Source organism: Barbus barbus (assembly GCF_936440315.1).
Source record: "Barbus barbus genome assembly, chromosome: 1".
Lineage (NCBI taxonomy): Eukaryota > Metazoa > Chordata > Actinopteri > Cypriniformes > Cyprinidae > Barbus > Barbus barbus.
The window spans coordinates 40,616,419-40,629,434 of NC_136729.1; the positions used below are offsets into that span (position 1 = coordinate 40,616,419).

Consider the following 13,016-nt stretch of genomic DNA (forward strand, 5'->3'; position numbering starts at 1 on the left):
TGAAAAGTTTCTTATGCTCACCAAGGCTGCATTTGTTTGATCAAAAATACAGTAAAACAGTGTGCAAAATGATTACAATTTAACTTTTCTATTTTAATATTTAAAAAAAGTAATTTATTCCAGTTAGGGCTGGGTATCGAGTTCGATACTTTTTTAGGCACCGACCGAATTGCCTCGATACCACCGAGTATCGAAAAACGTCTTGTCGTTCGGTACCAAATTTCGATACCTAAGGGGTTAATCTCATTAACGTCAGTGAGCCAATAAGCCTGCAGCACTAGGTGTGTTTGACTAGAAGTGACGCGGCACTGATAGATCAGTGTTTGACATCCACGAGAGCAATTTGAAAGCGTACGGAGCAGTCTGCTCTCTATATCGCGCAGTTTCGCTTACTTGACAGACTGAAGCTCGCGTGACATTTCAGCGTCTGCCGTCTCACTAAATGAGGACAAACACATGAACAACAGCTCTAGAACTGCTCTGAGAGTCACTTAATGAGCATTTTACCATTTGATTTGAGTAAAACTTGCGTCATATCATATACACACAGAACTGTAAAGGTATTCCCGGAAACCCGTCAAAATAAAAGTTTGGTTTAACTTGGAAGACACTGCGGCAGAAATAAATTAATATTGTTCAGCAGAGTATACATACTGCTACTACTAGGCTACTATTAAAATTATTAAAACTCTTATTTTTTTAAGTAATTATCACACAACATTTCTCCCATGTTTTAATTTTAATAGTAACATTTTGTTTGCCAAAATAAAGTTTTATTTTCAATAATTTAAAAGAAAAATGAATGTTTTATGCCTTCATTTGAAAACCAGATACAGAACGCAGAATTTCTGAGGAAAAATAAAACATTTCATAAGGCTGTTTTAAGAATAAATTTGAATAAACTAAGTAGTTTTTATGCATTCAAATAATTAGACATACTACAACATAGAATTTAATAACAATAAAACATATTGTGAAAGAAAATAAAACATCCACTTATGAAAGTGGATAAAGATTTTACATGTCTTGAAGTCTTTAACAACCTAGAATAAATGAATAGAAATGATGATTCTGTCTGAGCTATGTGTTTTAAAACGAGCACGCACTAGTGTAAACTGAAAACTATTTGAGCTTTATTAAAATTATTTGTACTGATTTATTGTGTTGGCTATATTTTGTTCCTTTGTGCAGTGGCTCAGGAGATGAGTGTTTGAGTCTGTATACATGTCAACAAGCTGAAAAAAATAAAACCAAAGTTTTTTGAGATAATGTAATCTTGTTAAAACTGTTTTCATAAAATTGGTATCGAAAAAAGTATCGTTCAGGAACTGGTATCGAACTCAAGGTATCGGTATCGAACATTTTTGAACGATACCCAGCCCTAATTCCAGTGATGGCAAAGCTAGGTTTTTAGCAGCCATTTGCACAGAATGTGTTTTTTTTTTTCAATCCACTGCGCTACTTTTCCATAGTTTTATCTATATAATGCACTAGATGGATGTGTTTGACCATACTGTAAAAAAGAAAAGTTGAGCCAACTTAAAATTAAGGCAACCAGCTTCAGCAGATTTTTGAGTTCTCTCAACTTATTTTTGTAGGAGATTCTCAACTTTTTTGTTGAATAAACTTAAAACAACAAGTTGAGAAAACTCAAAAATCTGCTGAAGCTGGTTGCCTTAAAATTTTAAGTTGGCTCAACTTTTCTTTTCTTTTTTTTACAGTGCACTGAGCTTGCATCCTGCACACGACTCGGCATTCTAAAAACATGGCACTCAGGTTAAAAGCAGTTTAAGTCTCAAGACCATGTGTTTTTTCCCCATTCCACTGTCCGTCTCTCACGTTTTTCGAACCACCCCTAAGAACACCTACATTAGGTGAATTAACTTAACATTTAATTTATGAATTGATTCAGGACATTGCAGATGTGATTATAGAGTTCACAGTAATGTACGTGAGTAACAGTTCTGTTCACATACCTTAATTAGTGCCGTCAATCTATTAGAAAAGATTTACGAATAAATCACATTTTTTCTTTAATCGAGTTTTTAAATACACTTTTCTATTGCAATAATTTCACATTCAATCTTCAAATGTAGAAACAACATAAAACAGTATATTCTTAATATTTGTTTTGTTTAATGGCATCTTTTTATGACTGAAGTCGAGTATCTCTGATATCAATACTACTTATACTATTTTTTTGCAATATTTAACCATTGACCACAGATCACTGATGTTCTACTGAAGCTCCCTCATCACGTGTAACCTTTCTGCGATCGACTGAATAGTGCCTGGCGCTAAGGCCACGTTGGAGAACGCGTCTGAAAAGTCTCTCGTTTGATGTGGTCATAAATTAAATGGTTTACTTTCACTTTCAAATTAGCGGCAATTCATCGTCAAAGAGTTGTTTGTTTTTAGTTCATTTGAGTTTTCCCACTTTTCCTCACTTTCCTTGGCTTATTAAATAGCTTGAAATCGTTGTGCGCATTTACTATTTCACTTTCAAATTAGCATCAATTCGGAGTCAACTGTCAATTGTCAAGCAACAACAAAATACAACATAGAACATAGAACTTTTATTAACAAAATGAATAAAAATACACCATGACAAACTAACTTAACTTACACAAAGTTTAGGTATACAAAACTTAAGATCAGTAAACACTGTGGAACCAAATAAATAAGAAATGTACGTTTATTAGCAAAACGAATAAGAAAGCTTGGAGACACGGCATACTTGATGTAAAAAACAACAACAAAAGTTTAAATAAAAATCAGCAAACACTGTGGAACCAAATAAATAAGAAACGAATGTTTTAAAAAACATCACCTTAGATCATTTGCAGAAGTCAACAGGCTTTTCAAAATCCAAAATATTTTTAAAACTTTTGCATGTTGTTTTGAAACTCTTCTGCCATCTGTCTCACCTCACTCTTCTTGTCAGCTTCTCCTCACGTGATAAATAAAATCGTATCAGTGATGCGACTGTCGTTCGGCACGCTGCATTGAGCAGCCGCGTTCAATTTTAATTGTAGTGACTGTTCTCTAACTGAACTAATGATTTATATTACTATAAAAAAAATCAAAACGACAGTTTTGCGGTGGGCAAGTGGCGTAACCAGTGTTGCGGCTTCACACCGGTAAAACCACCAACACAGTCTATCGCAGATATTATTCCGGGAATTTTCAAGACTGGAAACTTTCCATGGGAATTAACGGGAATATATGGGAATTAACGGGAATAAACTGGAAATTTGCAAAAACTTAAATGTAGTTGAGAACAAAATCTTGCAGCATAATCTTGGTTAAAACAACCAGATTTAATGCAATTTCAGTTTAATTTCTACCCTACACATTGCTCAATCACATACACACAGCACACTGCTGCAAGGCTATTGAGGCCACACCCCCTACATGCACAGTGCTTTCCTCCATAACACGAACAGATCATTTCTTAAATCCTGCACACAAAATATCAAAATCTCCATCTTGGTAAGTATTCATATAAATTACACGAATTATACAAAAAAGCTGTTTAAAAGTTCCTTGTGCTGTGTGTAATATACTGTGCAACTAAATTAGACTAGGGTAAACGTACCTATTAAGCTCACCAAAATCTACATTGAGACATTTTTAGTGCACAAGATATTGGTTTCAGTACAAAAAGTTATGTTAAAATAAAATATTAATCTCTCACACAAAAATATTTCATTTTATTTTAAATGACAAAAGCATTTCGATTAAGATATACATCATTAAATTCAAAAGGTCCGGCGGCTGTGCTTAATGGGTACACTTTTGTACGCTTTAAGCACACCCCTGTTCCCATTAAGCTCACATCGTGTTTTATTAAAAATTCTTAAAAGAATATTTTTAAAGAATAATTGTAAAAATATATATTTTTTGAAGGTACAAAGTCAATCGGAAAAAAACAAAAAATAAAATCAAGCAACAAGGCACTCAAGTCGATGAGTTATATATATTCATAGTGAAGTGTCATCTAAGCACATATCAACATCTATACTTGTTCACGTTCAGCTATGTAACATTCAAAAATCAGTTAAAACAAACCAATAAAACATTTAATTCATAAGGATGAACATAGAAACTAGCCTCTTTATGAAACCTCTTTTTAAATGGATGTCAGCTTATCTATAGTCTCTTATGGCTGGAATACACTACATGATTTCCGCCCTGATTTTCCACAGATTTACAGTCTGGAGAAGTTGAAGCTAGCTGCCAAAGATCAGAGCCAGTCTGAAAATCACAGAAGATCGATTAACTTAGCTTAAAGTGACATCCATCACTTTACAAGTACGTGAGCTTAATCGGTACGTTTACCCTATACCATAGTAAAAACAAATACACTGACTGAAACATTTAGGTAAGATAATTATAAAACAAAAGTCTAAAAATGACCCTCCCCCACACACAATCCCCACTAGTCACCTAAGAGGGGGATTCCGCTCCATTTTCTCTGAAGGAAGCACACTTGCTGCATTTGAGCCCAAAGACTACATCTAAGTTTTGATATTCTAAATATATTTGATCTATGGGATATCAGTTTAACTAGTCAATACCAAAAAGTGTTTATACAGTAGCTAGACATTTTATGTGCTATATAGCTCAAGCTGCGATGCTCCTTCTGCTAGCAAGTTTTCTGTTATCATACAGAAGTGTACTGGTCAAAAGTTGACACATGACTGTGTTTAATGTTTTTAAACATTGCATATCTTTTGCTCATCAAGCCGTCATTTATTTGATCAGAAACACAGAAAAAAAAAATGGTTTACTGTTGTAATATACTTTAAAATATAAGGTATTTCTGTGATGCATAGCTGAATTTTGAACATCATTACTCCAGTCTTCAGTGTCACATGATTCTTCAGACATTGTAATATGTTTATTTATCAATTTTGGAAACAGTTGTGCTGCTTAATATTTATTATTATTATTATTATTATTACCTGTGATTCTTTGATGAATAGAGTGTTTAAAAGAAGAACATTTAAAATAGAAATCCTTTAACAATACACTACCATTCAAAAGTTTGGGGTCAGCATCTTTATTTTTAATATAAATTAATACTTTTATTAAACAAGGATGTGCTCAATTAATAAGTAGTAGTAGTAAAGACTTATACTGTTAGAAAAAAAAGTTTTTATTCATCAATAAATCCTGAAAAAAGCATCAGATTCCCCCCAAAAAATCCAAAAATGTTGTTTTTAAAATGTGTATTAATTTGCATACATTTGAGCCTATGATCAAACAAAATGTTTATATGCATGTTTGTATATGATACAGTTTTATAAATTTCCCCAAATTTCCAATCAATTCCCGTAAATTCCTGGTTAGTTTCAAACTTGGAATATTTCCAATATTCCCCAGACGAAGTTCCCATGGAAAGTTTCCGCCCCTTTGCACCCCTAATGCTGTGCCTAAATAAATGCAATTCTTCAAGAAAATAAGAGACCCAAGCAGCAGTTGTGAGTGGAGGGGCCAACACAAGCTCCACCCCTGCATTAATAGGTTGTTTGCACATGACATCATTGCTGTGGTGCGAAATGCAGCTAGAGGGCAGGAAGTGATTTTTCTATATAGAAATTGCTAGCAGAAACTCAAAATGTTTTGCCTTGTTTATGGATGCTCGGTCAAACCAAGAAACCATGCGCATTTATTGTGTACAAAAATGTGTTGTTCATAAAAGGGTCAAAAGGCAAGAAATTTACTGGAAAAAGTGGCATGTAAACCCGAGTCTGCAGGAGCTGAGTTGAATAATGCTCGTGTGTGTAAATGATTAATATTAGTTATAATAATTTTTAAAGATATTAATAAAGAAATATAGAAATGGATGCAGGGCTGCCAGAGACTGTTAGAATTCACTTAATGCTAAACGCCACAAGTAGACACAGTGTAAATAAGATATTATATCTGCAGTTTAGAGAGCTTCATTGATTATAATGGAACATTGTGAAATTGTGATTAATTGTGAGTGTCAGCTTTTTAGTGATTATATGGAAACGCTGTTTGCTTGCTTTCTAGGCTATAATCAATTAAGAATTTGAATCAAAGTTTTGTTTTACGTGCTGCTAACAAGACCAACGGCCACATACCCTGTACATGCACAAAGTTTCAGAAGTGACATATATCCCACATCCCTGATATACATGCGAGATTCACTTCCGAAACAGCTTGTTTGCAATCAGGGTTAGTTGCTTAGTCTATCCGTAACAAAAGAATCACGTCCAACATGTCAGAATCACGCGATTGCAAACAAGCTATTGCGTTAAATATTCTTAATGCGATAAAAGATAAAATAAAAAAATGACTCGCATGCATTAACATTCATTTTGACAGCACTAACCTTAATATAATCAGTTGTAATGGTTGACTGTTAGAAGCATTTGCCTTGATTAAAAACTGCAGACACTGCAAATCATGTCACTGCATAATTACATTTTTATACAGTAAAATGCCAAATAAAAATGCAATTGGAATGTCAGAATTCATTCCAGCCAACATAAGAACAATATTCAGTCTGTGATTAGCATGTTCATTAGTGCATTTTCCACTCACTGAAATCTTAATTTCATTCCAATGGGATGTTCTGTAAAGCTTATCTGGGCTTAGAATCCAGTATGAGACCAATATACGCCATTGCCCAAAATCTGTGCTTTAAAAAGCTCTGGAAGAAATCAAAGAAAATGTGCTTGTTAGCATGACCCCTGTGAAATGAGTTTCCCTCAGATGATAGTGAAATTTCTATCTAGCTGACAAGGTACCATCTTGCTGACGCAGCTGCTGCTGAGTATATTTCTTATGCTAATACACTCAGTATGAAGATGTTGACTGAGGACTGGCGTGTGAATCTCAAGAAGTGGAAAGTCTGAGGCCACACCCCCTGGCCTATCAGACATTGAACAGAGCATTGTGTCACAAGGACAACACCATCACCGCACTGCTCTGACACCCCAGCTGCCACTTCCTGAATCAAAGTGCAGCGTGAAGTGATCAAACCCAGCAGCTACTGCACGAGCAGACAAATGCTTTACCACTAGTTTGAGTCTTACTTCAATATGGTGTCCTGATTAAAAAGCTAAAAGATACAGAGTGGAACCACCGCTAAACCAAACCAAAATCATTGAGCGATCTCTGAATTGTAGCAGAGCAGTCTAGTAGCTTTGAGGTCGAAATGGCATATATTTACATTGGTGCTGTCAAACGATAAATCGTGATTAATCGTATCCAAAATAAAGTTTTTGTTTACATAATGTGTGTACTGTGTATATTTATTATGTACATATTAATACACACACATGCATGTATATATTTCAGAAAAATATGTTACGTGTATATATATTATATATATATATATAATATATATATATATAATATATATATATATATATATATATAATATATATAATATATATAATATATATATAATATATAATATATATATATATAATATATATATATATAATATATATATATATATAATATATAATATATATATATATATATATATATATATATATATATATATATATATATATATATATATATATATATATATATATATATATATACACACACACTCACCTAAAGGATTATTAGGAACACCTGTTCAATTTCTCATTAATGCAATTATCTAATCAACCAATCACATGGCAGTTGCTTCAATGCATTTAGGGGTGTGGTTCTGGTCAAGACAATCTCCTGAACTCCAAACTGAATGTCAGAATGGGAAAGAAAGGTGATTTAAGCAATTTTGAGCGTGGCATGGTTGTTGGTGCCAGACGGGCCGGTCTGAGTATTTCACAATCTGCTCAGTTACTGGGATTTTCACGCACAACCATTTCTAGGGTTTACAAAGAATGGTGTGAAAAGGGAAAAACATCCAGTATGCGGCAGTCCTGTGGGCGAAAATGCCTTGTTGATGCTAGAGGTCAGAGGAGAATGGGCCGACTGATTCAAGCTGATAGAAGAGCAACTTTGAATGAAATAACCACTCGTTACAACCGAGGTATGCAGCAAAGCATTTGTGAAGCCACAACACGCACAACCTTGAGGCGGATGGGCTACAACAGCAGAAGACCCCACCGGGTACCACTCATCTCCACTACAAATAGGAAAAAGAGGCTATAATTTGCACGAGCTCACCAAAATTGGACGGTTGAAGACTGGAAAAATGTTGCCTGGTCTGATGAGTCTCAATTTCTGTTGAGACATTCTGATGGTAGAGTCAGAATTTGGCGTAAACCGAATGAGAACATGGATCCATCATGCCTTGTTACCACTGTGCAGGCTGGTGGTGGTGGTGTAATGGTGTGGGGGATGTTTTCTTGGCACACTTTAGGCCCCTTAGTGCCAATTGGGCATCGTTTAAATGCCACGGCCTACCTGAGCATTGTTTCTGTTATCCTCTGATGGCTACTTCCAGCAGGATAATGCACCATGTCACAAAGCTCGAATCATTTCAAATTGGTTTCTTGAACATGACAATGAGTTCACTGTACTAAAATGGCCCCCACAGTCACCAGATCTCAACCCAATAGAGCATCTTTGGGATGTGGTGGAACGGGAGCTTCGTGCCCTGGATGTGCATCCCACAAATCTCCATCAACTGCAAGATGCTATCCTATCAATATGGGCCAACATTTCTAAAGAATGCTTTCAGCACCTTGTTGAATCAATGCCACGTAGAATTAAGGCAGTTCTGAAGGCGAAAGGGGGTCAAACACAGTATTAGTATGGTGTTCCTAATAATCCTTTAGGTGAGTGTATATATATATATATTTTTTTTTTTATACTTTTACAATATTTTATTCACAATAGAACATAGATAAATGTTTAAACTGAGAAACTTTACAATTTTATGCACAAAATGAGCTCAATTCAAATTTGATGCCAGCTACAGGTCTCAAAATAGTTGGGAAGGGGGCGTTTACTATGATGTAGCATCTCCTCTTCTTTCCAAAACAGTTTGAAGACGTCTGGGCATCGAGGTTATGAGTTTCTGGAGTTTTGGTGTCGGAATTTGGTCCCATTCTTGCCTGATATAGGTTTCCAGCTGCTGAAGAATTCATGGTAGTCTTTGACATATTTTTCATTTAATGATGCGCCAAATTTTCTCTATAGGTGGAAGATCTGGACTGCAGGCAGGCCAATTCAGCACCCGGACTCTTCTACTACGAAGCCATGCTGTTGTAACAGCTGCAGTATGTGGTTTTGCATGGTTAGGGTTAGGGCTTCCCTGAAATACACATCACCTGGAGGGAAGTATATGTTGCTCTAAAACCTTTATATACCTTTTGAGCATTCATAGTACCTTCCAAAACATGCAAGCTGCCCATACCGTATGCACTTATGCACCCCCATACCATCAGAGATGCTGGCTTTTGAACTGAACGCTGATAACACGCTGGAAGGTCTCCCTCCTCTTTAGCCCGGAGGACACGGCTTCCGTGATTTCCAACAAGAATGTTAAATTTGGACACGTCTGACCATAGAACATTTTTCCAGTCCATTTAAAATGAGCCTTGGCCCATAGGACACGACGGCGCTTCTGGACCATGTTCACATACCTTTTGCATGATAGAGCTTTAGTTGGCATCTGCAGATGGCACGGCGGTTTGTGTTTACCGACAGTGGTTTCTGGAAGTATTCCTGGGCCCATTTAGTAATGTCAATGACAGAATCATGCTGATGAGTGATGCAGTGTCGTCTGAGGGCCCGATGACCACAGGCATCCAACAAAGGTCTTTGGCCTTGTCCCTTACGCACAGAGATTTCTCCAGTTTCTCTGAATCTTTTGATCTTGTGCACTGTAGATGATGAGATTTGCAAAGCCTTTGCAATCTGACTTTGAGGAACGTTGTTTTTAAAGTATTCCACAATCTTTTTACACACTATTTCACAAATTGGATTGCCTCTGCCCATCTTTATTTCTGAGAGACTGCCTCTCCAAGACATCCCTTTCATAGCTAATCATGTTACTGATGTCAATTAACTTAATTAGTTGCTAGATGTTCTCCCAGCTGAATCTTTTAAAAATGTCTTGCTTTTTCAGCCCTTTGTTGTCCACGTGCCAACTTTTTTGAGACCTGTAGCAAGCATCAAATTTGAAATGAGCTCATTTTGTGCATAAAATTGTAAAATTTCTCAGTTTAAACATTTGTTATGTTATCTATGTTCTATTGTGAATAAAATATTGGCTCATGTGATTTGAAAGTCTTTTAGTTTTCATTTTATTCAAATTTAAAAAGACAACCCAACATTTCCAGAATCCGGGTTGTATACATAATATAAATTGTATGAATATAAATATATACATATAAATATTTACAAAATATATACTATGTGTGTGTGTATTTACATATACACGATAAATATACACAGTACACACACATACATTATGTAAACAAAGACTTTTATTTTGGATGCGATTAATCACAATTAATCGTTTGACAGCACTAATTTACATACAGATGCAAAGAGAATTATTAGTCCTTGCAGATTAAAAGCATGAATGAACAGATTCAGAGGTAAAGAATAATATGAAATTGTTAAAACAATAATAAATCTACACTGGACAAGCACTAGCACAAACACACCAATGGAAACAACAAAGTTACGGATTTAAGTTATGCCGAAAAGTTAAATACTTGGAAAAAAGTATTTCCATCCCACAAACTCAAAATAAATCCTACATTTTGGGGAAAATTGTGCAAAATACAAATGGAAATTGTATGTACTGTTGTTGTTTCTTTTTTATTTAAATTAAAATAAATTACTTATTTAACACTCATTACAGTATATAAAACACAAACTCGTATAGTAACAAATTATTTCAATTATATTTTCTTATCACATAATTATTCTTATATAACTGATTTATTTAGTAAACGTGTTTCCATCATAGAAAAATATATTGCCATTTTGATGTTTCTATCCAGCATTTTTTCATGGAACATTTCAAAATTTGCATGAAAATACATAATGGAAACTCAACTACTTAGCCCTATATCTTATTCATTTGTGCCTTACACCTACTTGTAAACTGATATGGAAAAAAAGACAATGAAGTACAAATAGCCTACAAAAAGCATGGAAATTATGAGGAACATCCCAATGGGTTTCACATTTTTGTTAAGCAGCATTTCACTGAGACAAAAACACAATGGAAAAGCGCTGAAGAATTTCTGTCAGAGGAACAAAATATCTTTTAACATGAAATAATCATTGCTGACAAATTCTCTCTATTCATCAACCACTGGTAGTGAGGCAAAACATGAATTTTGTAGCAAGCGAGTAGATTTTCATCTCCATTTTATATATATATACGCCTAGGCTCAAAGGTAAAACAAACCGTTCTGTAAGATCAAAACTGAAGCTATGACTCAACATGTCAAAAACTCCGGAGGGAAAAAAAAAATCCTCAATCCAATACAAAGGAAACATCCTCACAAAACCTGCTTGGAAACTGCAGGCTTCAAAGCAAGAAAAATAACGGTAAACCCCTGTCACAAAATCTAAGCGCAGTATAAACAAAGTCATGCACCTGGATATGAAGATTAAGGCTAAAGGTAGATGAGATACAATGAGCAAACACATGGATGTGAATGCAAAAATATAAAACAATGCACATGAAAAGATGTGAAATTAATATTATCAAAGTATATAAAAGAGATAAACGCAGGGTAAAGCATTGCTAGTGCTGATTATAATCTTACCTGCACTGCCTAATGTTTTGTAGAACCGGTACTCCAAATGTAGCTGTGGGGCCCTCGATTTCACAGGTTCCTTTAGGAATGGCAGAAAAAAATGACTCAATTAAAACTATTTCATTTATTCACATTAAATTCATTTACAATATACAAATATTCCAGCCAGAAACACACATTTATTTCCAAACGTCATATTCAAGTTATCAGTATCAGAATAAACAAGTATATTCTTGTAATTTTAGGTTCCTAAAATGTCTGTCTAAAATACATCAGTTGGAGTTGCTTTCTTTGAACAAATCCAGTGTTTAGAGTTTGATTCCTGATCTAGACATGCCTAGACATAACTACACGTTACAACAAAACGTTAACAGAACACCAGCCTCTGCTGTAAAAGAATAAATATAAATATACTTACCAACTTTATTGCAACGTACTCATTTGTATAGAGATTCTTTCCTAAAAGGCAAAACAGACAAAGGGTAACCAACTGCAACTGAAATTATACAGTTTGAACATTTTTAACTATAGCCTACTTATATTTTCAAGTATTGGATTTCTGCCTATATTCATCCTTACACAGCTGAGTTAAGGCTGCTCCGTGCCTGATCAAAATTCAATGTAAAGACGCAATGTTGCATAAAAGTCAGAGTAAATTACGCCTGCTCAGACCCACCACAACCCCTAGTATGTTAGTATACAGTTGTAATTACTGTGTAAATGCATTTATGCCACCTCTGAGCAGCTTTAAACTGTTTGTGTAAAGACACAAATGCCACTTCACTTACATTTGCCATATAAAATTGGCATAAATAAACAGCGAAATCTAATGGCGAGTGTGAAGGTGTAGAAAAGACGTGTTTGGGACATGACCCGGGATGGTTCTGAACCAGTCAATTTATGACAACAGCTCCTGTGTCATGAGCAATGCACTACCCTCACTTGAGCAATTATTATCAGCAGAACACTGAGACAGCTTGGTTGATTAACAGAATTGGTAGTTCCATTTTGTGTTAGTTCCAAAATCTACCAAATTTGTTGTCATTTTTATAAGTGAATTTCAAGTGAGTTGACAATTTTTCAGAAATTTAGCAATTCTTGATTACATAACAGCCATTGGCCATCTAAAATAGACTTGTAAACCATTAATTCATAACAAATATGGTGGCTGACATATATATGACTGAAATACTAAAAGATAGAACAGATTAAATAGACCCAGCATAAAATGTGTGTATAACATTTGAGAAAAAAAAAACTTGCTTTGCTTTGTCGCGTCCACTACATTAC

The 13,016-nt window shown here is 34.9% G+C and overlaps 1 protein-coding gene across 3 annotated transcripts in view; it reads right to left on the reverse strand.

Moving 5' to 3' along the window:
- LOC306875979 (casein kinase I-like) overlaps positions 1-13,016 on the reverse strand; it is a 60,305-nt gene that overhangs the window by 42,022 nt on the left and 5,267 nt on the right. For all 3 annotated transcript variants that reach the window (XM_079426848.1, XM_079426847.1, XM_079426849.1), the window contains exons 3-4: positions 12,145-12,185; positions 11,736-11,805 (exon numbers count right to left, since the gene is read on the reverse strand). In XM_079426848.1, the coding sequence (XP_079282974.1) occupies positions 11,736-11,805; positions 12,145-12,185 (111 nt within the window). The remainder of the gene's footprint in view (positions 1-11,735; positions 11,806-12,144; positions 12,186-13,016) is intronic.